We start from the raw sequence: 24995 nt of genomic DNA on the forward strand, positions 1-24995 counted from the left end.
CTAAAAGTGGCTCCAATTTTCAGAGAAGCAAAAATGACCGCTGCTGAAGCTGCTACCACCAAGGCCAAGGCCGCCAACCCTGGCAAGCAGAAGCTAAAGGGAAAGAAGGGCGGGCTCAAGAAGCTAAGTAAGAAGGATATCCTTGTCTTCTCCATTGACTGCACCCACCCCGTTGAGGATGGAATTATGAACTGTGCCGACTTTGAGAAGTATCTGTTGGAGAGGATTAAGGTGACGTGCTGTCAGCCCTTTGTAGAAACCGGTTTTTTTTATGTGATAACTTTATTTTTGTGTATCTACAAATGGCTGACACCTTGACAGTAGGACTTTGTGTGCTTTGCTGTCAAACGGGATTCCAGGGTATTTTTTTACTGGCCAGAAAGATGGTCCTTTGTATATTCTTTCACTAGTTTAGGTTACTTGTTAATCTGATGACTGTTATGTGTTATCTTTATGTCCTAAAATGTACCTATGTAATTTGATTTGTATCTGCAGTTTCATGCTTGAAAAGTTTTTTTTCTTCAAATATTCCCTCGTCCAATCTATAGTGAAAGAATATTCAGTGTAAATATTTATCCCTGGATTCCTGCTTGACCTTACGCTCCAAAGTTACTTTTTATTTTTATTATTTAGCTATCTGGATGTAGATTTTATAACAGTCTTGAGTTTATGCCTTATGTATTCTCGAATTTTCTCTGGAACCCCCCTTTCCAATAGGAGAATATAGAAAATCTGGTAGTAATTAAATTTTACATGAATAAAAATTATATAAATCAGGTTGATGGCAAGACCTCCAACATGGGAACCAACGTCGAGTTGAAGAGGGAGAAGACCAAGATCGTTATTACCTCTAACATTCCCTTTTCCAAGAGGTATCTGAAGTACTTGACCAAGAAGTACTTGAAGAAGAACAACCTTAGGGACTGGCTCCGTGTTGTTGCCAACACCAAGGTAGGAAAATAAATACGTCATTTATATGATTTTCATGTTGTACCAAATTTATACAAGACCCTCCTTACCTTCTAAACTATTTTGGACTTATTGATGCACTTTTATTATATTAGCTTTTGCTTTAAAAGTTAAATAATATCATCTTTTTTTTCAGACCACCTACGAGTTGAGATACTTCCAGATCAACAATGATGAATCCGATGCTGAGGATGATGACAACGCATAATCTTTTAAACCTTACTTGGTTCAAATTGTCTGCCCTAAAAAAATTAACATCCATTTATATGGGAGACTTCTTACTGCAGCGTTGCTAAAAGCACTAGAAATTAAAACTTCTTTCTCTGTTTTCAGAAGTAAAAATGTTGATGCCCAAAGCTAACCGTGTGGCTATCTACGAGCTGTTGTTCAAGGTGAGATATGTTTAGCTGTTTCTTCTAAATAAGAAAAATTAGATGGTCTTTCTGACAATCATTGTTTTATACCACTTCCAGTTAAGTTTGTAACTTTAAAATATTCTTATATTGTCAAATTATTTTATTAATGGTTTAGGAGGGCGTTATGGTCGCCGAGAAGGACTTTAACCTGCCCAAGCACCCCGAGCTTGAGACTGTGCCCAACCTCCACGTCATCAAGGCTATGGGTGGTCTGGTATCCAGAGGATTTGTCAGGGAGCAGTTTGCCTGGAGACATTACTACTGGTACCTCACCAACGAGGGTACCAGATACCTCCGTGACTACCTCCACCTCCCCAACGAGATCGTCCCCGCCACCGAGAAATCCAAAGCCCCCAGGGGCGCTCTTGCCTCTTCCAGGCCCACTGCCCAGAGGTAATTTACTGTAGAAGCTAATAATATCTGTTAATATTTTACTAGATTTTTCTTGCATCTATTAATTCCTGTGTAGAGAGAGAACAACTTTTTTACTGTCTTCATTTTAATAAAATTACTTTTAGGCCAAGACGTGAGGGTGGTGACGGTGGCGACAGAGGAGCCTACAGGAAGGCTGCCGGCGAGGGCGACAAGGCCGCTGAGGCTGGTGCCGGATCTGCCCCCATGGAATTCCGTGGCGGTTATGGACGTGGTGGCAAGCCCGCTCAGTAATTTAATTTTCCAACAAACTTCTCTTTGTAATTGTTTTCTTTCAAATAAAACCTTAGGAATTAACATTCTCCTTGCTTGAAAAAAGCTCCTTGAACAACAATCTATTTCAGAATTGGCAGTTTGGTCTATAAATATATTTAAAATGGAGGAAATTCTGAACAGACTCTGCCAGCCGGACAGCGCTGTTATTAAGGAGGCTAGTGAGCAGCTCAGACAAGCCTTTAAGGATCCTGGAGTTATACCTGAGCTCTGCAGGATTCTGGCTTCCTCCCAAAGCGTCCAGTCCAGACAATATGCGGCTGTTCTTCTAAGGTAGTTTAAGTTTTATTTACTGACAAAAGTTTTGTTCATTACATTCTATTTTGTAAATGCATTAACAAAGATTATTTGCTACCTACATACTTAAGCATGGAGGGAGGGGATAATTGTATGTAATTTTTACTCCACCTTGATAGTTCATTTAACACATTCTGATATTTGTTAGCCTGGATAATCTGTAGAAAAAGGTTGAGAATTAATTTGACTATACCCAAGGCTTTAGTTTAGAAGTTTGATATTACTTTTATTGACCCAAAACTTATTCTGTTCGTCTCAAATCTATTAATCTGTTTGGATCTACTGCAGTTCACGGTAAAATATTGCTGGTAACGAATATTGCCAGTAACAAATTTTGCCAAAAATCTATGAATTTTAAAGGGTGATAGCTGCCAAACGGCTGAACATACAGATCATGCCCGCACACTGTTTTAAGCGGCATAAGAAGGCCTACAAATAATCTGGAATAGCCATAAATCAATAATGCATAATAATCTCGCAGTGCAGAGAAATGCGCGAAAAAAGCCTATTTTACGCATTTTTTCTTCAGTGAAGCTTTCCCCGTGCATCATTAGATCTTGGCTATTCCAGATTATTTGTAGGCTTTCTTATACCGCTTAAATTGGTGTGTGGGTATGATCTGTACGGTTAGCCGTTTAACACCTAGCAGCCTTTAAAATTCATAGATATTTGGCAATATTCGTTACCAGCAATATTTTACCGTGATCTGCAAAAGATCCATTTTTTTATTGACAATTTCAATTACATATTCTTTCCCCGAGTTAAAGTGCACATTATTATTCTTTTGTAAGTGTGAATTATTATTTAGAAAGAAGTTTTCCAAACCAAAGAATTGGAACAAGCTAAATGGAAACGACCAGGCCTTGATTAAGACTGGATGCTTGGAAAGTCTGCACAGAGAACAAGAAAAATCAGGCATGCTCCATTTTCAATAAATCTTAAAATTCGTATTGATCATATGTAGAAGAGGGGGGGGGGGGCTACTTGGCGATAGCTAGTTTAAACAATATTTTGATTTTAACTCGGTAAAAATTGATAAACAAAATTTAACAATAATTTACATTGTGTAAATATTGAACTTTTCTAAGGTAGCTATCAAATATAGTTATCTTACGTTTTAATGCATTTAAAGATTTTAACTATATTTGAATTTAATCTGAAAATCGCGTAGTTACTAGTGCCTTGTGTGCTCTGATAGCTGTGCTTGCAAGACATCAACCTGCCTGGACTGAACTCCAACAATTCATTTTGGTAAGCAATATATTAATTGTCCTAAGATTGTCAATGAGACACATAAAACTTAATTCTTTTAGCGTCGAAATGATTGTTATTTCGTACTAGAATTATCCAATAATGCGGTGGGATTGTTGATACTTTGTTAGATTGCCTTGTTTTTACTACACAACTAATGGACATAATTTCCTTTTGTTTTTATTGACATTTGTAGAGATATAATGTTTTATTTTATTTTAGGAAGGTGTAAAAAGTGAAGTGGCAAGAAATCGTATTCTTGGTATGCAAGTTTTGAACGCACTGGCGGATGATCCTTCCTCGTCGGATGATCTTGCTCCACAGTTGAAAGATTGGTTGATGTTGTGCAGGTGAGGGGTGTATATGTTTCATTCTATTTAAATTTCATGATCAATCTTACCTATAAAATAAACGAAATAGTATCTTAATTTTGAATTTATTTTACTTGCATTTATAAAAACATTATGTCTAGGGTTAAATCTATTTAAGTCTTTAGTATCATTTAAAACTTGTTTGAAAACGTCAGATGTTTTAATTAAAATTTCTTCATTACTTAAACTGAAAATATCTAAAACTATTGTAGGCTTTGATATATCTTTTTGTGGGAAAATTATAACTTCTTGTTTTCATTCATACATACTACTTGATCAAAACCTCTTGGGACTGTTGAAAACAAACACTTAAACGTCTTAAGTTATCATGCGTTTTATGCAGATATTCATTCCCATCGCCTCCCAAGAGACCAGCTATATTCCTGGGTTAATTCATTGATTACGATATCGAAAAAAATTAACATTGGATTTTTTTTAGAAAAACTTTGAATGACCCCGATGAAGAAGTATGTTACCTCGCCCTTTTAACCCTCACACACTTAGTAAGGTAAGCATTGTAAGATTGGATAAAGAATAAACGTGGATATTATGACTGGGGGAAATTGTCGATAATTTAGGTTGCTAACACGAAACTCTCTTATTGGTCTGACCTGTTCGTTTATCTAGTAGGAGGGTTGGGGTAAAAAAGAGGGTGGAACGGATGAGGTGTATCTGATTTTTTAAGTCAGCTGCGTATTCAGTTTTTTAGAGAAATTGTAAACCTAGTGTAAGATCCAAGGAATAATACACCCATTCTTATTAGTTTTATAGATGCTGCGCTATTGGCAAGCAAAATTCGTATTTGTTATTTTTATTTTGTTAGGGAGAAGGGGTTATTTCTCTTAATCTAGGATCATTTCTAATGTTTCCTGTACATTTATTATTAGAAATGTGTATGTGTAACGTCATATAAAATCGTTACTCAATATGTATACTCTCCTGATCTTCTTAAATAGAATTCACATGAAGATTTTCTTGTTTCTAGATTAACTGGAAGTGATGAAACTAATGTTTTTCAACAACTGATACCGAATGTCCTACAAAAAATTCAACTCCTTGCAAAATCTAACGAGGTATTACCTATATTTTATCTCAATTCTAAAAACTGAATGTTAATCTGTACTTAGAGCGCTACAAGAATACCCGAAATTAGTTTTGATAGCTATTTTCGATTCAAATGTAGCGAGATAAGTGACATTCATATCCAACATTATTCTTATTTGCCATAGAATAACAGTTGTCCCATGTCTGTCACATTTCAATATATTAACAATGACCAAAGTACGAAGTTTTGGCAGGGGTGTATTCTGCACAAGATTAATTTTTTTCCCTGCTGCAAATTTTTTTTATCTTTTCTCCCTCCTAGTTTTTTTACAGCAAGGAAGGAAATAAAATGGAAAAATATTTTTAAAACTCAATGTTTATTTATTTTATCCCTCCTACCACACATTTTTTTAGTTTTTTTCACAAAGGAGGGGGGGGGGGGAATGGAAAAATAAGATATCGGATAATGGTTATCTAAACATTATGGAACTTCACATCTTTTGAATTTATCGCCAACCTTATTTCCTAATTTTTTTTATTGCATTAAATCTAGTGATGGCAATCCGTCGAATTTTTGGGCCGGATTCCTGATTCTTAAAGAATCCGTCAAAAAAAGTGGCGGATTCCTTTGGATTCCGGATTCTTATTTTTAGCGGATTCCGGATTCTAGCAATATTTAAAAAGGATTTTTAAATTTTTTTTTTAAAATTAAATGCTACATATGTCCTAAAAATAAATGTTCTTTGTGTTCTCTATAATTCACTTCCCAGAATCGAACCAGATTTTAAAAGATATTATATATGTATAATGATGAAAATCTTTGCCTTCAAAGAGGAGTTGAAAGAAAAAATTCAAGACGCTAATTTAAGCCTACCAAATAAGAATCCGGAATCCGCTATTAAAAACGGATTCCGGATTCGGATTTCAAAATTGGCCAAAAATTGGGCGGATTCCGGATACGGATTGCCAACCCTAATTAAATCATCCTTGTTTACATTAGGAGAGGTGTACAATTGCCCTGGACATATTTGACGAGCTGATAGAGTGCGAAATTGGCATTGTTATTCCTCACATCAAGAGTATAGCTGAGCTCTGCCTTGCTCTTGCGGTTGAACCCTCCCTGGATGATTCTATCAGAATTAAGGTAAGACATATGAAACCAAGTGTAGCTACTCTACATCCGAAGAGGCGCTTTGGCTCAGTGGTAACACACAAGCGTCATTCATTACGGTGATATAATTTGGGACACCTGCCTTACTCGGCGAGGGTGAGGTAATAATGAGTAGCTCTCATGAGACAGCGGGTCAAGTCATAACGTGCTTGAACGTGGAGTTTGATAGCCCTAGTGGCCAGACAAAAGTGTCTCCGCCTACTCCATGACTACTTAGGCCCAAACCCTAAGAAACTATGGCTAATCAATCAATCAAAAAAACTCTACATCCGACATAGCTTTAATATTAATGTTTGTGCTATCTAACACTAATCTAGTAGGTGAAAGATTTTAAATTGGGTCATGGAATGATATACCTTAACATTCGATCAGTTCTTCCAGACCAAGGGATTTTTTTTATACGCAGGTTGTCCGTAATCCAATTGCAGGGTGGCCACAATGTACGGATGTACGGAAATGTACGGATTTTTAAAAAAGTGCTAAAAAAATGTACGGATTTTTCATTTTGGTGTACGGAATTTCCGAGCATGGTGTTATAATTAGTGTATTATCTTTAAAAATTAAGTAAAATGTATCATTTTTTGGGATCATGAAAAGAAAACGAAGTTTCCGGTTTCGTCGTTTTTTTCACAGTAGCCTTTCTCCTATTTCTAGCCCCTGTCGGGGGCTCTAGCCCTGCGGGGCATATTTTCTAACCCTGCGGGGCAATCCTTGACATTTAATTAACCTAACCTAAAATAACCCTTCAAAAGCTGCTGTGAAAAAATACGATTAAACCGGCAACTTTGTTTTCTTTCCATGATCCATTTTGTTCTGTATCATTATAATATTTGTAAGTTACATTTAGATTTCACGGGAACCAGTTGGTGTACCAGAAGTTGAATTATTCAAACTATTCATGATTTGTCTTCAAAGTTTCTATTCAAGGGGGGGGGGGGGAGTTCTGACACTTTTGCGTAAACAGTGATTATAGGCTTTGTCTTTGGAGTGAGAGGATAGGTTATTTGACAAAAGAGTTTCCTTTTGAAATGTAGTTTTCCTATTTTTAAAAAAAATTTGGATTCGGCCTCCAGGTTCCGGGACTCCAGGCCTCCAGGTGGATTCTGGACAAGTAAAAAAAAAATTCAAGTAAGAACAAAACTTATTTAACAAAAGTAGCTTCTTTATAGATGGTATTAACTAATTTGAAGAAAATTTTGAAATCGGGCTCCAGATTCAGGTACTGCAGGCCTCCAGGTGGATCCTGGACAGGTAAAAATTGAAAATTTTTACTTTAAAAGTTAGAACAAAACTTATTTAACAAAAGTAGCTTCTTTATAGATGGTATTGACTAATTTTTAAAAAAAATTGAAATCGGGCTCCAGGTTCAGGTGCTGCAGGCCTCCAGGTAGATCCTGGACAGGTAAAAATTGATTTTTTTTACTTTAAAAGTTAGAACAAAACTTATTTAACAAAAGTGGCTTCTTTATGGATGGTAGGAACTAATTTGAAGAAAATTTTGAAATCGGGCTTTAGGTCAAGGTACTGCAGGCCTCCAGATGGATCCTGGACAGGTAAAAACTGACATTTTTATCTATTAAAGTTAGAACAAAACTTTTTTAACAAAAGTTGATACTTTATGGATGGTATTAACTAATTTAAAGAAAATTTTGAAATTGGGCTCCAGGTTCAGGTACTGCAGGCATCCAGGTAGATCCTGATCAAGATCAATTTTTCTATTAAAGTTAGAACAAAACTTATTTAACAAAAGTTAATACTTTATGGATGGTATTAACTAATCTAAAGAAAATTTTGAAATTGGGCTCCAGGTTCAGGTACTGCAGGCATCCAGGTAGATCCTGGACGGGTAAAAATTGAAAATTTTTACTTTAAAAGTTAGAACAAAACTTATTAAACAAAAGTAGCTTCTTTATAGATGGTATTATCTAATTTAAAGAAAATTTTGAAATCTGGCTCCAGGTTCAGGTTCTGCAGGCCTCCAGGTAAATCCAGGACAGGTAAAAATTGAATTTTTTACTTTAAAAGTAAGAACAAAACTTATTTAACAAAAGTGGTATCTTTATAGATGGTATTAACTAATTTGAAGAAAATTTTAAAATCGGGCCCCAGGTCAAGGTACTGGTAGGATCAAGGTAGGATCAAGGAACAGGTAAAAACGGAAATTATTTACTATTTAAGTTAAGAAAAAATTTATTTAACAAAAGTTGTTACTTTTTAGCTAGTATTACCTAATTTGAAGAAAAAGACGAAATCAAGTTTTGTTCTAACTTTATCAGGAAAATTTTTCAGTTTTTATCCGTCCAGGATCCATCTGGAGGCCTGCAGTACCTGAACCTGAAGCCCGATTTTAAAATTTTCTTCAAATTAGTTCCTACCATCCATAAAGTATCAACTTTTGTTAAATAAGTTTTGTTCTAACTTTTAAAGTAAAAAAATTCAATTTTTACCTGTCCAGGATCCACCTGGAGGCCTGCAGTACCTGAACCTGGAGCCCAATTTCAAAATTTTCTTTAAATTAGTTAATACCATCTATGCAGTATAAACTTTTGGTTAATAAGTTTTGTTCTAACTCTAATAGAAATTTTTTTCAGTTTTTACCTGTCTTGGATCCACCTGGAGACCTGCAGTACCTGGACCTGGAGCCCTATTTCAAAATTTTCTCCAAATTTGTTCCTACTCTTAAAGAAAAACTTTTGTTAAATAAGTTTTGTTCTGGAGGCCTGCAGTACCTGAACCTGGAGCCCGATTTCAAAATTTTCTTCAAATTAGTTAATACTATCTATAAAGAAGCTACTTTAGTTAAATAAATTTTGTTCTAACTTTTTAAGTAAAAAATTTCAATTTTTACCTGTCTAGGATTTACCTGGAGGCCTATAGTACCTGAACCTGGAGCCCAATTTCAAAATTTTCTTTAGATTAGTTAATACCATCCATAAAGTATTAACTTTTGTTAAATAAGTTTTGTTCTAACTTTAATAGAAAAATTGATCTTGATCAGTACCTAGTATGAAACCAATTTTACTAAATAATATATTTACTACATAGTAGAAAAATGTACGGAAAAATGTACGGATTTTTTTTTTAGCATGCACGGAAATGTACGGATTTTTTTAAAAAACCTTGTGGCCACCCTGCAATTGCTTTTAAGTCAATTTGCCATTGATATGATAAGTTGATAACTAATCTTATTTTACAGGCTGTTACCTTTCTGGCGAGACTAACAAGATTAAAAAAGAAGACAATTATCAAGAATAAGCTACATGGACCTATTATTGCTGCAGTCTTTGGGTAAGCATTATTTTTATTCTGTTGTCAAATTGTATAAAAGTAACATGATCTGTGTGTCTGAAACGAAGGATCTCTCTAACCGCTGAACCGATATGGTTCTTCACAAAGTTTCTTTTAATAGGATTTCGGGCCGGTTTAGAACTATTTGGTAGGAGGGAACCCCCTACCCTCTAAAGAAAAATCTTTAAAAAAAATACATTTTTTAAAAAGCGCCACCAAGCGGACATTTAGATTTTTTTGGTAAACAGCTGATCTTAACATAAATTTAAATTGAATATTTATGTATGCGTGGAACGCAAGATTCCTCTCGAGGCGTGGCCACTAGCTATGAAAAAAAGGAAAGGAGTTTCACATTATTTAATTTAGAATGATGGCGAGTAATGAGGAGGAGGATGATGACTCTGAAGACGAGGATGAAGATATTGATGATAGTCCTGCTCTTGCTGCCAGTCAAGCCCTTGACACTCTGGCTCTTAACCTTCCTGCTGAAAAATACATCACCAACCTTATGGCCCAGGTATTGCATTTTTATGTGGTTGTAAAGGTTGGAAGGGAAAGGTTAATAGAAAACAATTCTAAATCTTAATCTCACTGATAATTTCTTTATGTCCTTATTCTACCAATTTCAGAGAGAATATTTGTCAGGAAGGGATGGGACAGCTGAAAATTATACTTCACTCAAAAGTTTTATAATAACGTTCTTATTCGTTGGCTTGATAACTTTGGAGACTATTTGAATTATGATTGCGTTTTTATAAACTTGAGTTTCTAAACGTTTCAACCAATAATTGTAAGCTACAGAAGTTGTAGTTTTGTGTATCATCATTGGGGAGATACATGAATTTATCGGCCATCCCTTATCCCTTTAGATACCTGGGTTTTACTGTCTTAAATCTATTTAGATTGTCAAAAATTTTCATGACTGTCCTTTTATTTGTATACTCTACAAGAAATAGATTATGTATCCTATTTTGTGTGATTTAGGTTCAACCTGCCTTAGCCTCCAGCAACCCTTACCACAAGAGAGCAGCTTATCAAGCTCTGGCTGTCTCGGCTGAAGGTTGTCAGGAACACATCAGAACTAAATATCTCAACAATTTCCTACAAGTTTTAGGTAAGGATTACCTTCTTCATTTCTTAACGGGACAAGAAGGTTGCAATACATATATTCGCAGTAGTTTGTCGGGGAAAATCCTCTGTTAATAATGGAATGACTTAACAAAATACTTGGCTTCTAAAATCATACTTTGTCGTTGAAGGAATCTTCATATTAATAGGATACGACTTCTTTTTATTCGTATTCTCCTAAATTTACGATCAAAGTTGTTAGTTTACTTCCAAACGAATGCTGTATAGATTCATAGAATAGCTTTTTGTTAAAATTGTTATTTGTCACAAGCATTTTATTGGTTATTTCATTTTAATTGTAATTTTTAAGGTGATGGTATTCGCAACGAGAACCAGATAGTACGTAACTCCGCCCTGTATATGTTGGGTCAGTTTTCTGAACACATACAGCCGGAAATCTCCAACTATGCTGGTGAAATTCTGCCTGTTCTGTATCAATACCTGGATAATGAGTTTGCCAACCTGCAGCCCGGTGCCAAGGTAAAAGAATTTTTCTGTAAGTAGAGCTGATGTTCTGTAACTAGGTTTAGTCCGTATGTCTAACTATCTATGTCCTGTTCTACGACGAAGCTTTACCTCAAATTTCCTATTTAGATTCCCAAGTTTTTATTTTATTTTAACTCTTTGCATTATTCACAGAGTAAAAACTACTAAATTAAGTCTTAAACTTTTGGCCAGATGAAAATTTCGACCCATATCAAATACCAGAAAGGTACTTTATGTTTCCTTCTGAACTTCTGGATAAATGTTTAATTCCTAATGTTTTAGGAATCGTCAAGCGTGTCCCGTATATTCTACGCCCTCGACACGTTCTGTGAAAACCTGGAGGAAAAACTTGTGCCCCACCTACCAGAAATAATGCCTCGTGCCTTGGCCTCGTTGGACGAGAAGTTCAGCATCCGCATCAAGGAGCTGGGTATTAGCCTGATAGGCTCGGCAGCCAACGCTGTGAACGCTGATATTATACCATATTTTGATACTGTTCTAGCACCCATACAAAGCTATCTTACAATGCCCCATACAGATGAAACGCAGGTAACCTACAGCGCTTTAACATTTTAAAGTATTCTTTATGTGAAGTCCTAATTTCGATTTCTATAGCTCCCGTAGAGTACTTAACACTGGGCCAAGGTTGTATATTCTGCACAAGATTTATTTTTTTTCCCTGCTGCAAAATTTTTCATTTTGTTCTTCTGGAAGGTGGAAAAATGGGAAAAAAATTCAGAACTCTTTTATTTTATTTACATTATCTCCCACATATTTTAGTTTTTTCACCAAGGAGGGGAGAAAAATTGGGAAAAAATGTTAGCAGGGTCAATTTTGCGGAATATATACCCCTGCAGGGCCCTTTTAATTCTTAAATCAAAGAATTCATTTTCAGTTTTTTCTGCATCTGAAATGCTGCTGAAATGTTCAAATATAAAGTTCTTTTAAAGGGAAGCTTCGCCTATATTATAACAATATATGCAATAAAAAACTTTAATTTAGGTTTTATTGACTACAAGTATGTCAACCTTGGCCGTCCTTATTCGCTGTGTGGGCGAACAAGCCTTCAAACACGAATTTGCCGACCAATGCATCAAGATTGCTGTCCAGCTAGTAACCACGAACGACGATCCCGACATCAGAAAATGCGCGTACAACCTATTCGGCGCAATTGCTACCATTATGAAAGAAGAAATGAAACCTGTGCTTCCGGATCTTGTAGCTATGATGATGAAATCTATACAATCTACCGAGGGTATTAATCTTGAGACAGGAGACGACGATGCTGCTCTGCCACTTGAAAATCTCGAGGATGAGTTTGATGATGAGATCAATCTTGAGGATAGTGCTGTTGAAGATGAAGAGGATGGTTTGGATGATGTCAAGGCTATGACTGTCGAGAACTCTTACATGGGAGAGAAGGAACAGGCTATTCTGGCCATCAAGGTAAACTTTAAAAATTACGTTTGCATGTTTGTCTCCGTTACTTGAAGATGGTTAAGAAAACTTTTTTTTGCTGATAAATATTGCAAAGGAGGGAGGCGTATGTGCCACTTTTTGAAACCATAAGTAAACTAGCATGAACTCAGCCCATAAAAGAGTTACAGCAGTTGCTTTTGTGGAGAACAATATGGAACTGTAAAGAAACGTCGGTGGAACCGCCGACCCCGCAAAAAACCGCAGTTTCTCGCCGAATTTTTTTTGCCTTTTTTCGCCAAATTATACAATTCTCAATCATCTGAGATACCTAAACTTTTTTTTTATAAAAATTTCCCATATATTTTCACGTGACACTTGTAATATTTGAAACTTGTCAAAACTAAGAAAAGTGTAAAATCGATAATAAGCAAAAAAAAATTTCGGCGGGACTGCACAGTTCAATATTGTTCTCCACAAAAGAAACTGCTATGCCAAATTTTAGAGCTGTAACTCTTATGGGCTGAGATCATGCGCGTTTTACTTTTGGTTTCAAAAAGTGGCACATCTGCCTCCCCCCTTTTAAACTTCTAAAAGGTAGTCCAGAAGCAGTCTGGCAGCTAATATTATTAAATTGTGTAACATTCCAGATTCTATGTATATCTAAACAAAAAATTGAGAATCCTAAGTTTGCTAGACCCTAGTTAAAAGTAACCTGCGCTATTTAAGTACTGTTAAAATGTTTTAAATTAACATGTTTTTATTTTTAAATAAATCTTAACGCCATCTAGGAAATGAGTGAGCATTGTGGCGCAGCCTTTTATCCTTTCCTGTCCCAAACACTGGAGGAATGTTGGAATATGATGGACTATCCGGATGATGACGTCAGAAGCGCAGCTACTCTGGCATGTGCTCAGATACTTATTGCTTACTATAAATCTGGTAAGGTCCTTACATTATGTAAGGCTTCTCTAACATTTTCGGATATTTGTCTCTAGGGGAGTAGCCGCTAGTATAATAATAACGCAGTTATTATTAGTTCCTTACTCCTTAACATTGCTTTATATACCTATTGAAATGTAGTTAAGTTATTTAATATGTTAAGTTCATAAGTATCAACTAAATCATTTAATCTTACATTTTGATTTTATGACTCAAGTTTAAACGTATTAATTCAGGTCAGCCTGAAGGATTAGAGGCGTACACCAAGGGTGTGAACGAGTTTATCCCCAAGATGTGTGAAACAGTGACCACTGAAGAGGAGGTGAGCGTTGTAGTGGCCAGCTTGGAGGCCATCAGTGACATGCTGAAGGAATGCAAACAGGATCTGACCAGCCTGGCCAGCCATCCTGAGCATATTGTCCTCTGTATTACTAAGATTATGAAGGTAACATTTTCATTATTTAAATAAATAACCTGTAAGTATGAATATAATACTGAGGTTTTTGTGTAGTGGAACCTGTTCGGTCTTACATGCACATTAAGAGCTAGGGAGTGGATATTGACTGTAAATTACACTGGTACCTTATGTTTAATAACAAAGTTATCCTATTCGTTAACTCTAAAACTTTTCAACCAATATTTTTAATTAACAGAAGACCTGATTTTGTTAATAATCATAAAGGATGTATTGCCACTGGGACGTTAATCCTAGTATTCTTTGCCATGTCAGATTTTATTAAAATTCTTTGTAGGGTGAATGTGCGTGCCAGAATCAGGATGACGAAGAGGGTCTGGAGGATGATGAAATGGAGGCCTCTGAACAGGATGAGGCCATCTTCGAGTATGCCGGTGATGTTCTACCTAGCTTGGGTCAGGCCATGACACCAGACACATTTGCTCCATACTTTGTTGGAAGTTTGCCCCTGCTGGTGAAGAAAATGAAGCCCCAATGTTCAACTGCGGAGCGTAGCTTTGCCGTCGGCACTATGGCTGATTGTGTTAGATCTTTACAGGTAATATGATTTCAGTTGCGCAATTTTTATACAAAAGAATTAGAGTAAAACAATAGCGTCAGGGGATTATTAACTAAGCCAAGTCGTAGAATGCAATTCGCTAGCAGACGAAAAAGGTCCTTAACAGGGGGATCCAGGTAGTTGTCTTGTTATACATCTATATTATATATATATTGTTGGTGATTATGTTAGTCTATTATTTTACAAATTGGATTTTTTATATACCTGCAAAAAACTAAAATGGTAAAATTAATTTAGGGTACGTTGGACAAGTTTATAAAGCACCTGCTTCCCATGTTCCGCGAGGGTGCCAAAGATGCCGAGGCCGACATGCGCCAGAACTCGTTGTTTGGTCTAGGTGAGCTTGTCCTGTTCTCCGGCCCCTGTCTGGAGCCACAGTACAATCAGATTCTCTCAGATCTGTCCCTGGTTCTGGCAAGTGAAACTGCTCCACAGGTAAATATTTCAAATTCCAGTATAGGTTCGAAACAGATTAATATCGGCTGGATTAGAACCGGTTCTCAGCAATTCTTAAAAATTATGTATAGCATCGTATTACAATTTTCCATGAATACTAAAATAAAAATCATAAATATAAAAACAATTTTCTTAGCCCGGAACTTTGGCCTCGCGGGGCGGCGGGACTGAGAATATTGGTTTTAATCTTATAATTGTACACTTATATATCCGCGGATAGGTGATTATAGAACTATGCGATAAATAACTAATGCGGCATTTTCTCTCCAAGTTCCTATTAGAGCAATTTTTGAATTTAATTTTAATACTAGGTTAGTTTGTACATATTGGTAAGGGCTTGTGTAAATAAGTTTTTAATCCTTTCCAGTATGGAAGTAAAACAGATTTTGAATAATGGTAAAAAATGGCTCTAAATAACAAAGTTTCTGGAGAAAGAAAATGTTTCTTGGGAAAAAATGGAATTGGTTTAGTTTTCAAAGTTAAATAATGTGTATTATATACAGGTAATTGACCAAGTTGTGGGCGCAATCTCCAGATTTATCCTGACAGACTCCAGCAATGTTCCTGTCAATGATATTGTCCCAGTTCTCATGAACAACTTGCCACTAAAGTCTGACGAAACGGAATATGAGAATGTGTTCAAAGCTCTGTGTAAATTGTACGCGGCAGGTAATAGTTTTCTATTTCTTCTAGAATTGTTAGACGTTTGGTGTGGGGGGGGGGGGGGTTGAGATTAATTTTAATTTTAGAGACATTGCTTTTGAGAAATATGTATTTTAAGTCAATATTTTTTTCTAGAAAATTGCAATTTTCCGTTAAATACGTTGAAGATTTTTGGCGTAATGGAATTGGATAATTACTACACTAGTTAGTGTTACATATCGCATTGATTTATTTTATATTAGCCATTTTAGCTCTTCAGTTTCAAACCTCAAGTTTAAATACTTTAAGACATTAACAAGATCGCTTAGCATCCTAAATATTACTAATGATATTAATGTATTTTTTTTTGGTAGGACATGAAGGTATCAAGCTGAACCTTGCTAAAATTCTTGAATGTGCCGTGGCTTGTCAAAAAGGCAGGAACATCGACAAAACACAGGTGACCATGTCTTATTAAATCCAAGTTATGCTACCGTCGGACATATATTGTCCTTCCATGAAAAAGATTATTGTTAAGGGTGTTTAGATACTTCTTTTGTAGGAGATCTTTCTCGTATTAGATTGCCAATGATATGTTTATTTGATTAAAACAAACGTTCTCTACTAAACTAAATTTTCCCAAAATAACCAAATCTTTACTTTCACTTGAAGCTTATTTTCAACGAGAAATGCATTTTTGATATAATTTAGATAATGCCAGCTGTAAGAGAGCTTGTGAAACAGATCCAGAAAGATTTCCAACCAGAATATCAAGCCATCCTGACCGCGTTGCCGCAGGATACCGCGGCACTACTTGTAGCAATTACAGATGTTGAGTAATTTAATCTGGTTAAGAAATGCAGGTGGTATGATACAATGAAATAAATTTACCACTTTATGTCCACAATCTGAACAATTAGAATATTATTTTCATTGATTTATCCCTGTATTAAAAATTCTATGAAATTTTAAGTGCCTTGTAAAAAAATATGGTTCATGGACAAAGATTTTATGTTTATTAAATATCATAAATAAAAGTTGCCAAAAGAAATATAAAAATCTTACAATCTTAGTCTATATTACCATACCTTCAACCCTTGTTATAAAAAATTCTTTTACAATAGCATTTAGTTATTACTTCTTATACCTTTGCAAGAACATCTTTTTTTAAAAAAAATTTTACAACTTTATAAACAGAAACTAAAAAATGAAATAAATTTTTTATTTATAATCAAATTACAAATATGTTATCGAAATTATAAGTTTTGTAACAATTTGATGGTATAAATTAATTTTGTTGATTGTTATAGGGTTGTTATTGTCAATCTCTAGTCGTTAAAATTCCTTCTGAAAATTTAAATATATTTTTTTTGCTGAATTCGATGTTTTTTTAATTGTAAATATTTTATTAGCATTGCTACTCTATAAATGTAATTGTCTGTTTGTCAGGAAGTTATGTTATATTTAACATTTTTCTGACAAAACTACAAAAAGGTTTGTTAAACTGTTACTCTTCAATATTTGCAGTTACAATCTAGAATAAAAAGAAATATTAAACATGGTATTCAGAAATGTCTAACGTACAGGTCGTCCAATAGATATAGATTTCATCAGGAAATTAAGTTGTTCAGCATCCATGCTGGAAAATGGAATAGTTAATCAAAGACTGAGAACCGGTATTAATTCAGCGGATATTGATCGGTTTCGAAGCCTAACGGCTTTACCTGTCCATATTATGCATATCCTTGCATAGAAAGTTGAAAGAATATTGATGCATCCCACGATTGTACAGCCAACTCTTCGTCAGGTTGCGTTCTATCATAAATTATAGTTATTAAATACGTCGCATTGTAGAAAGCTTTCCGCGTACATTGAAATGAAAAATTTTGATATTAAAACTAGTTTTGATAGCCGACCTAAGGCCCTTTCTTTAAATTGTCTGTAATATTATGCTATACATAATTTTTCAGTATGGTTGAGAACCGGTTCTTATCCATAAAAGGGGGGGGGGGAAATGTGGTGACTCGTGCCACGACATACCAGCAATTTTATTTTGGGTGCTACTCCCTTAGTTTTAGAGATAATTGGGTGAAATCTTTTGGGCTGGGTCACTAATTACCCCAACTAGAGGTATCTTTCAAAAAAAACGGCGGCGGGTCCGCCGTTCGCCGCCATTTTCCGCCGCCGCCAAAAAAAATTTTTTATTGCATTTCTCGCCGAATTAGGCAATTTGGAATCATTTGAGACCATGTTATTTTTTTCAAAAATTTTTCCCCTTATAACCAACCCTGCGGGGGGACTTAGTCATTTTTTTCAAATTCTCGTTTATCAAGGTATATCTTAAATTCAGTGCCTCTCCTAAGCTTTTAAAGATATTGAGACAAAACCTTTTGAGGTAGATCAGTAAAAAAATATTTGAATAAAAAATGGCGGCGGTACCGCCGCTCCCGCCGTCCACCGCCAATTTCCACCGCCGCCGCCAAAATTTTTTTTATTGCATTTCTCGCCGAATTAGGCAATTTGGAATCATTTGAGACCATGTTATTTTTTTCAAAAATTTTTCCTCTTATAACCAACCCTGCGGGGGGACTTAGTCATTTTTTTCAAATTCTCGTTTATCAAGGTATATCTTAAATTCAGTGCTTCTCCTGTGCTTTTAAAGATATTGAAACAAAATCTTTTGAGGTAGATCATCATTTGAGACCATGTTATTTTTTTCAAAAATTTTTCCTCTTATAACCAACCCTGCGGGGGGACTTAGTCATTTTTTTCAAATTCTCGTTTATCAAGGTATATCTTAAATTCAGTGCTTCTCCTGTGCTTTTAAAGATATTGAAACAAAATCTTTTGAGGTAGATCAGCAAAAAAATATTTGAATAAAAAATGGCGGCGGTACCACCGCTCCCGCCATCCACCGCCATTTTCCGCCGCCCACAGGACGGCTTGTAAGGGGAAAAAATTTTTTTAAAAAATAATATGGTCTCAAATGATTCCAAATTGCCTAATTCGGCGAGAAAAGCAATAAAAAAATTTTTGGCGGCGGCGGCGAAAAATGGGGGTGGACGGCGGGAGCGGCGGTACCGCCGCCATTTTTTATTCAAATATTTTTTACTGATCTACCTCAAAATGTTTTGTCTCAATATCTTTAAAAGCTTAGGAGAGGCACTGAATTTAAGATATACCTTGATAAACGAGAATTTGAAAAAAATGACTAAGTCCCCCCGCAGGGTTGGTTATAAGGGGAAAAATTTTTGAAAAAAATAACATGGTCTCAAATGATTCCAAATTGCCTAATTCGGCGAGAAATGCAATAAAAAAATTTTTTTTGGCGGCGGCGAACGGCGGGAGCGGCGGACCCGCCGCCGTTTTTTTTGAAAGATACCTCTAGTTGGGGTAATTAGTGACCCAGCCCAAAAGATTTCACCCAATTATCTCTAAAACTAAGGGAGTAGCACCCAAAATAAAATTGCTGGTATGTCGTGGCACGAGTCACCACATTTCCCCCCCCCCCTTTAAAGTATATTGACTTACAATCGCTTGGAGTACAGGGTGTCTCCAGAATAAGAATAATCTTACCATTATCCAAGTACAGGGTGGCCCAGAATAAGAATAGTCTTGTTAATATCCAAGTACAGGGTGTCTCAAGAATGTGTAAAATCTTACCTATATCCAGATACAGTGTGTCTCCAGAATAAGAATAATTTTACCAATATCCAAGTACAGGGTGTCTCCAGAATAAGAATAATCTTACCAATATCCAAGTACAGGGTGTCTCCAGATTAAGAAAAATCTTACCAATATCCAAGTACAGGATGTCCCTAGAACAAGTATAATCCTTACTATATTTAAGTACAGGGTGTCTCCTGAATGAGAATAATCTTACCAATATACAAGTACAGGGTGTCTCCTGGAGGAGAAAAATCTTATCTATATCCAAGTACAGGGCAACTACTGAACGAGATAATCATACCAGTATCCAAGTACTGGATGTCTCTAGAACGAGAACAATCTTACCAATATCCAAGTACAGGGCGTCTCCAGAATGAGAACAATATTACTAATATCATATCCAAGTTCAGGGTGTCTCTAGAATGAGAATTATCTTACCAATACCCAAGTACAGGGTGTCTCCAGAATAAGAATAATCTTTCCAAGTACAGGGTGTCTCTAGAACAAGTATAATCCTAACTATATTTAAGTACATGGTGTCTCCTGAATGAGAATAATCTTACCAATATCCAAGTACAGGGTGTCTCCAGAATAAGAACAATATTACTAATATCCAAGTTCAGGGTGTCTCTAGAATGAGAATTATCTTACCAATATCCAAGTACAGGGTGTCTCCCGAATGAGAAATCAATCTTTGAATATCCTCTGGCTCAAGATGGAACACAATTCTACCATTTATCCTAAAACAAGAACGATTGCCTCTAGTCTCAACAAAATATTTAGTGGTTTCCCTCGAAGTGTTAAGTCGAGTACAGAACCCACTCATTCTGAAATAAATTAAAATGCTCGAAAGAGACTTCTGTTTTCTCTTTAAAAAACTATGGGGTAATTTTTATGAGTCATCTGTCCCATCCTGGTGGCTCCCGCATCACCTGCCAGCAATCCTACTTCTTCCCACCACACTTTGAGTTCAGTTGTTATTAGCGTTTTGATTCAGCATCAAAGCCACGATAGCTGCCTCTGTGCGAAGTTATCCCTACAACCTCCAATCTTCATTGCATTATTGAGCCGAGGCTTTCAACCAATCCAGCATTTCATTATCTATGTGTATTTACTATTTTTGTGTGACCTTAATTAAATATATTAATTCTTTCATACAATCTATATTGATTTCTAATTACGAAGCTACTTTTTAAGTCGGAAGTCTGACCGTCCGTCTGATATGTTTCAACTACAATATGTAAACATTTCGATAATTATTATTTATACTTGATATCATTTTCTGCAAATAATTTTCGGTGGATTTTGTTGATGAACTATTTACGGATACTAAGGATATGACATTGGACGAAAAATTAATAACACCCACAATGAGGATAAACAAAATCAACCCTTCTTTAGATTATAATCATTGTTGTTAAAGTGTACAATATGTGTAATATTTAATTGAAGTGTCTAAAGTTAGTAAACTAACAAATGATAGATCGTGTTATAAATCTATGAAGACAAATATATTTTACTCCAGGGAGTAAGGGAGGGGACAATGGATCAAATATTCAATTTTTAAGAGTCTCAGACTTTGGTTACAGGCTTAAAGGGAATGTGCACGAATTCAGCAGGTTCTGACTGACTTTGGGTACTAGCGCATCAATGCCCCGCTAACTAGCTGAGTTAGTTTTGAATATAGCAGACAGAAAAGATGGCTGGTTTGAACAAATATTTTTTCCCAAGAAAATGTCATTTCATGTATAGAAACTCTAATGTGATATTTATGTATGAAACAATCTAAGAACCCCTTGAATTTAGGTGGCAGTTTAAAATATATGAGAAGGGTTGAAGAAGTTCTAAACAAGATTTTTCTAGTGATTGATTATAGAATGTTTACTACATTGTGATGTATTAGTAATTTAATTTTCAAGTAAATGATTTTTTTCTTAGAACAAATTTTGTTCTAAATTATATTACCATGATCCCTTTAAAATTTTGGTCAAATTTTCTTGATAAATCTGGATTTCATTGCTTTTCAGCGAAAACTCTTAAATTGAATTAAATGCCCATTGTCCCCTCCCTTACTCCCTGATTTTACTCCCTCCATGTTAATCTTAGGATAAGCAAACAGGGAGGAAGGGAACATAAGTCCTATAGGCACCCCCAAAATTTTTTTCATTTTACCCCCCATTTAAATTTACCCCTACCCTTAGGAGGGTTAATTACCCCCCCAAACAATTTTAGGGGGGGTAAATACCTCCCCCAAAATAAAAAATCTCTAACAAAAAAATTTTTGGCGCGCTTCGCGCGCATTTTCAATACTAAATATTTAATAAAATTTAAATTACCCCCCCTCAAAAATTTTACCCCGGGGGTAAATTTTGGGTGGGGGGCGGGGTAAACAAAATTTACCCCTGCCAACAGAGTTTAGGGGGGGTAATTTCCCCCCCCCCCCAACAGCTAATTACCCCCCCCCCAAAAAAAGAAATTTTACCCCCCCCCCCAAAAAAAAAAGCTTGGACGTCTATGATTAGTCCCCAAAGTTTTAATATACAAATTTCTTATTCGTTGGCTTAAGAACTTTTAATGAATTTTGATTGGTTGGTTCATTAAGTTTAGTGTCTAAACGTTTCAACCACTAATTTGTATGGTAATTTTGTATATCATTATTGGGGATGTAAATTAATTTATCGGCTATTGTCTTATCCCTTAAGATCCTTGGCAAAAATTACAATATTACCTTGTAATAAGATCGTGGGGTTTAAGTCCAGCTTCGGATGCAGGCGTTTCATCCCTGAAATTCATCATATAATTCAGTGGTTTTCCTCCAAGTGCCTTTCAAGTACAGAACACCCCCCCCCCCTCCATCATTATCTTTTGATTATATTAAAATGGGATTCTTTATGTTAGGGTATATTGAGTACAGGGCAGCCCTGCAGGGGTTTAGATTAAAGAAAAAAATCTCCTTTATTTCCAATATATGTCTATCTAATTTATTTTAAAAATAAGTTGGGGGAGAAAAGAATCAATATTTAATAAATCATCTTTAGTATTAGGATTTTAGCTATAATCATTGGAAATCAGATAATATAAAATTGACAAAAACGTAATTTTTTTTAAAATATTTATTTAAGAAGTATAAGGATATATTTTTAATTTACTCTTTCAACTTTATAATTCTTATAATCCAACTACATTGTCTGTAAAGATCTTCATACCCACTCTACCAATTGATGCTCCTTTTAATAGAAGCATTAGCAGCTCCCAGGGTGGATTTAGTCTATTTTTCTCAAATACTAAATTGTTACCTGACCATTTGAACGCTAAACCAGACACCCTTCTCGTGTCTCCGTGTGTTAACTCCAGACCAAAATCCTCCCTATGATAAATAAATTTTTCCAGTATGGCTTCGAAACCGATTAGTATCCGTTGGATTATCACCGGTTCTCATCCATACTAAAAATTATTGTATAGCATCGTATTATAGACAATTTTTCACGAAAATAAAAATCATAAAATTAATACCAGTTTTGTTAGACCCAAAGGCCTAAAATCTTAAAATTTCTCATTCAATAACCGCGAAAAGCTGTCTATAATACGATGTAATAAATAACTATTAATTTATTTAATTTTTTATGTCTCTTTGAACAGTACACCTTTACAGAGAATAGTGAAGCATGTAGCGCGTGAAAATTTCTATATTTCCCTTAATTTAACAGTAGAATACGATGCTAAAAGGAGCACTGAACAGGGAAGTCCATGCTTTTTATTTTAAGAGAGGTAATCAAATGCATTTTTAAAAATTTTGAAAAGGGTTGCAAATTTTGATAGGGTAAACACCCCTTTAACCTCACCCTTGGACATCTTTGACTTAATCACCACTTACTTTATTATAAAACAAGGATTGTGTTAATTACTCTAAATAGGGCTTGTTAGTTTTCGATATAATGGAAACTGAATAGCCCCGCAGTGTTTGGGCCCTCCGCATGTACTAGGCAAGGCATGAAAAGGAAAAACTAAGTATCCGACTTTAAATACTTTTTTCCTGACCGTTACATGATTGGAATAAGTGGAGTTTTGAATATAGCAAAGCATTTGACTATCTGTTCAAAAACAAAAAAATTGTCTATCACCAAAAAAAGAACATTTTTAATCTAAGTATGTTCTAATGAAAATATTTTTTTAGCTAGTACTTATTAAATTGGCGAGTAAAATATTGACTCGCTTTTCTAAATAGTTATTTCTCGCATCGTATTATAAACGGCTTTCCGCGGATATAGAATGTACAATTATAAGATTAAAACCAGTTTTTAAGACCCTAGGTGCCGTAGGCACGGGCTAAAAAAACTGCTTTTAATCTTATAATTGTACATTTTTATATTCGTAGAAAGCTGGATATAATACGATGCTAGACATAGTTTTTTTTCGTATGGATGAGAACCGGTTCCTATCCACCGGATTCGAATGAATACGAGAAACATTAATTAACTTATCTGTGACTAACTCTTTGTGATGGACATACAAACAGAGATAATTAGAAAGTAGCTGCGCTACTAACAAACCTGTTCCAGAATATCCTTAGCTCCAATGGCTGAGAATCCCCAAGGTTCATAGACAGAGCCGCGGCTTAGGGTCAGCAGCAGCTTCTTGTCCTCAGTGATGCCGGTTAAAGGCCCCTGAATGTCGGATAATAAGGCGTTGCTACAAAAGACCCAATTTCAAAAGATCTAATCATACAAAAGACCTAATCCTACAAAAGACCTAATTCTACATAGACTTGAATTACAAGAGACCTAATTCTACAAAAGGCCCAAAAGACCTAAATTACAAAAGAACTAATCCTATGTAGGCCTAGTCTTTTGTAATTTAGAAAGACCTGATTCTACAAAGGGCTAATCCTACAAAAGACCTAATTCTACATAGACTTGAATTACAAGAGACCTAATTCTACAAAAGGCCCAAAAGACCTAAATTACATAAGACCTAATCCTACATAGGCTTAGTCTTTGTAATTTAGGTCTTTTGTAGCAACGCCGATAATAAACAGCCAAAGTGGCAATCCTATTAACTAAAGTAACAGGATGTCTATCTGAATAATAGTTGTCAAAAATTGTTTGAACAAAATCTGAAGATTAAAATCAATTTTAAAAACTCATAGCCTGAAACCGAACCTTCCCTGGACCAGTAATAAACTTTTAATAAGTATTAAATGAAGATATAAGCTTCTAGTAGTAATAACAGTTAAGTTAGCACTTAAATTACACCGTCAAAACTATGTCACCAATTTACAGTTTTAAAAATGACTACATAATGATATGTAGTTAACGTCAGCCAAGATTTTTAACAGAGTCTGATAATTGAAAATTAGGATTGAACCATAGATGTATTATTTTTGATTGTTTTTATTTAGTATTTTAGTATTTATTAAAATACATTCAAACAATACAAGCCAAGAAATTTTGGACAATAAGAAATGCAACTATTTATGATGAAATGAGAAAATAACTGCCCTTTCGTACCACTAAGAAGCGCTAGAAAGTGTGATGTGTGACAACATAAAAATATATAAATATCCATCTCTTTTCTAACCTTTTTCCTATGAGTAGAAGTCAGTGAATAATCCTTTAATGTATTAACTGTCATTTTTATGACCGTAACCTTAGATCTTTTAACTTAAACTAAAGTTTTTAGGGATCCTCAATGAATAAGAACGATTTTTTGT

The 24995-nt window shown here is 35.3% G+C and overlaps 4 protein-coding genes across 8 annotated transcripts; 3 read left to right on the forward strand and 1 right to left on the reverse strand.

Moving 5' to 3' along the window:
* LOC145321803 (large ribosomal subunit protein eL22-like) lies at positions 1 to 1311 on the forward strand. The gene is made up of 3 exons (XM_080163424.1): positions 1 to 231; positions 778 to 951; positions 1106 to 1311. Exons 1-3 carry the CDS (start codon positions 34 to 36, stop codon positions 1175 to 1177), a joined length of 444 nt encoding a protein of 147 aa, XP_080019550.1. The 5' UTR covers positions 1 to 33; the 3' UTR covers positions 1178 to 1311.
* On the forward strand, positions 1223 to 2163 carry LOC145321804 (small ribosomal subunit protein eS10-like). The gene is made up of 3 exons (XM_080163425.1): positions 1223 to 1361; positions 1501 to 1778; positions 1904 to 2163. The coding sequence occupies exons 1-3, from the start codon at positions 1311 to 1313 to the stop codon at positions 2049 to 2051; spliced, it is 477 nt and encodes a 158-aa protein (XP_080019551.1). The 5' UTR covers positions 1223 to 1310; the 3' UTR covers positions 2052 to 2163.
* Positions 2160 to 16994, forward strand: LOC145321800 (importin-4-like). Of its 4 annotated transcripts, none has more exons than XR_013880419.1 (21): positions 2160 to 2363; positions 3196 to 3302; positions 3566 to 3638; positions 3861 to 3988; positions 4449 to 4517; positions 4995 to 5082; positions 6054 to 6197; positions 9421 to 9512; positions 9879 to 10029; positions 10497 to 10626; positions 10951 to 11120; positions 11409 to 11675; positions 12129 to 12572; positions 13334 to 13484; positions 13721 to 13929; positions 14237 to 14497; positions 14756 to 14953; positions 15478 to 15643; positions 15991 to 16076; positions 16328 to 16608; positions 16690 to 16994. XR_013880419.1 is itself a non-coding variant. In XM_080163421.1 (20 exons), the coding sequence occupies exons 2-20, from the start codon at positions 3265 to 3267 to the stop codon at positions 16454 to 16456; spliced, it is 2994 nt and encodes a 997-aa protein (XP_080019547.1). In that variant the 5' UTR covers positions 2160 to 2363; positions 3196 to 3264; the 3' UTR covers positions 16457 to 16994. The 4 variants fall into 4 exon arrangements, 2 of the variants coding, with proteins under 2 accessions (XP_080019547.1, XP_080019545.1); XR_013880418.1 differs by having other exon boundaries at positions 2170 to 2363; positions 3559 to 3638; XM_080163421.1 differs by having other exon boundaries at positions 16328 to 16994.
* Positions 16827 to 24995, reverse strand: LOC145321801 (uncharacterized). 2 transcript variants are annotated; one of them, XM_080163422.1, is made up of 7 exons: positions 24863 to 24953; positions 23836 to 23949; positions 22582 to 22652; positions 22014 to 22067; positions 19937 to 20025; positions 17341 to 17431; positions 16827 to 16963 (listed from the first exon to the last, which is right to left on the reverse strand). In XM_080163422.1, the coding sequence occupies exons 1-7, from the start codon at positions 24914 to 24916 to the stop codon at positions 16945 to 16947; spliced, it is 492 nt and encodes a 163-aa protein (XP_080019548.1). In that variant the 5' UTR covers positions 24917 to 24953; the 3' UTR covers positions 16827 to 16944. The 2 variants fall into 2 exon arrangements, with proteins under 2 accessions (XP_080019548.1, XP_080019549.1); XM_080163423.1 differs by lacking the exon at positions 16827 to 16963 and adding an exon at positions 17002 to 17150 and having other exon boundaries at positions 24863 to 24995.

Source organism: Acartia tonsa, chromosome 6 (assembly GCF_053477335.1).
Source record: "Acartia tonsa isolate MP-2025a chromosome 6, ASM5347733v1, whole genome shotgun sequence".
NCBI lineage: Eukaryota > Metazoa > Arthropoda > Copepoda > Calanoida > Acartiidae > Acartia > Acartia tonsa.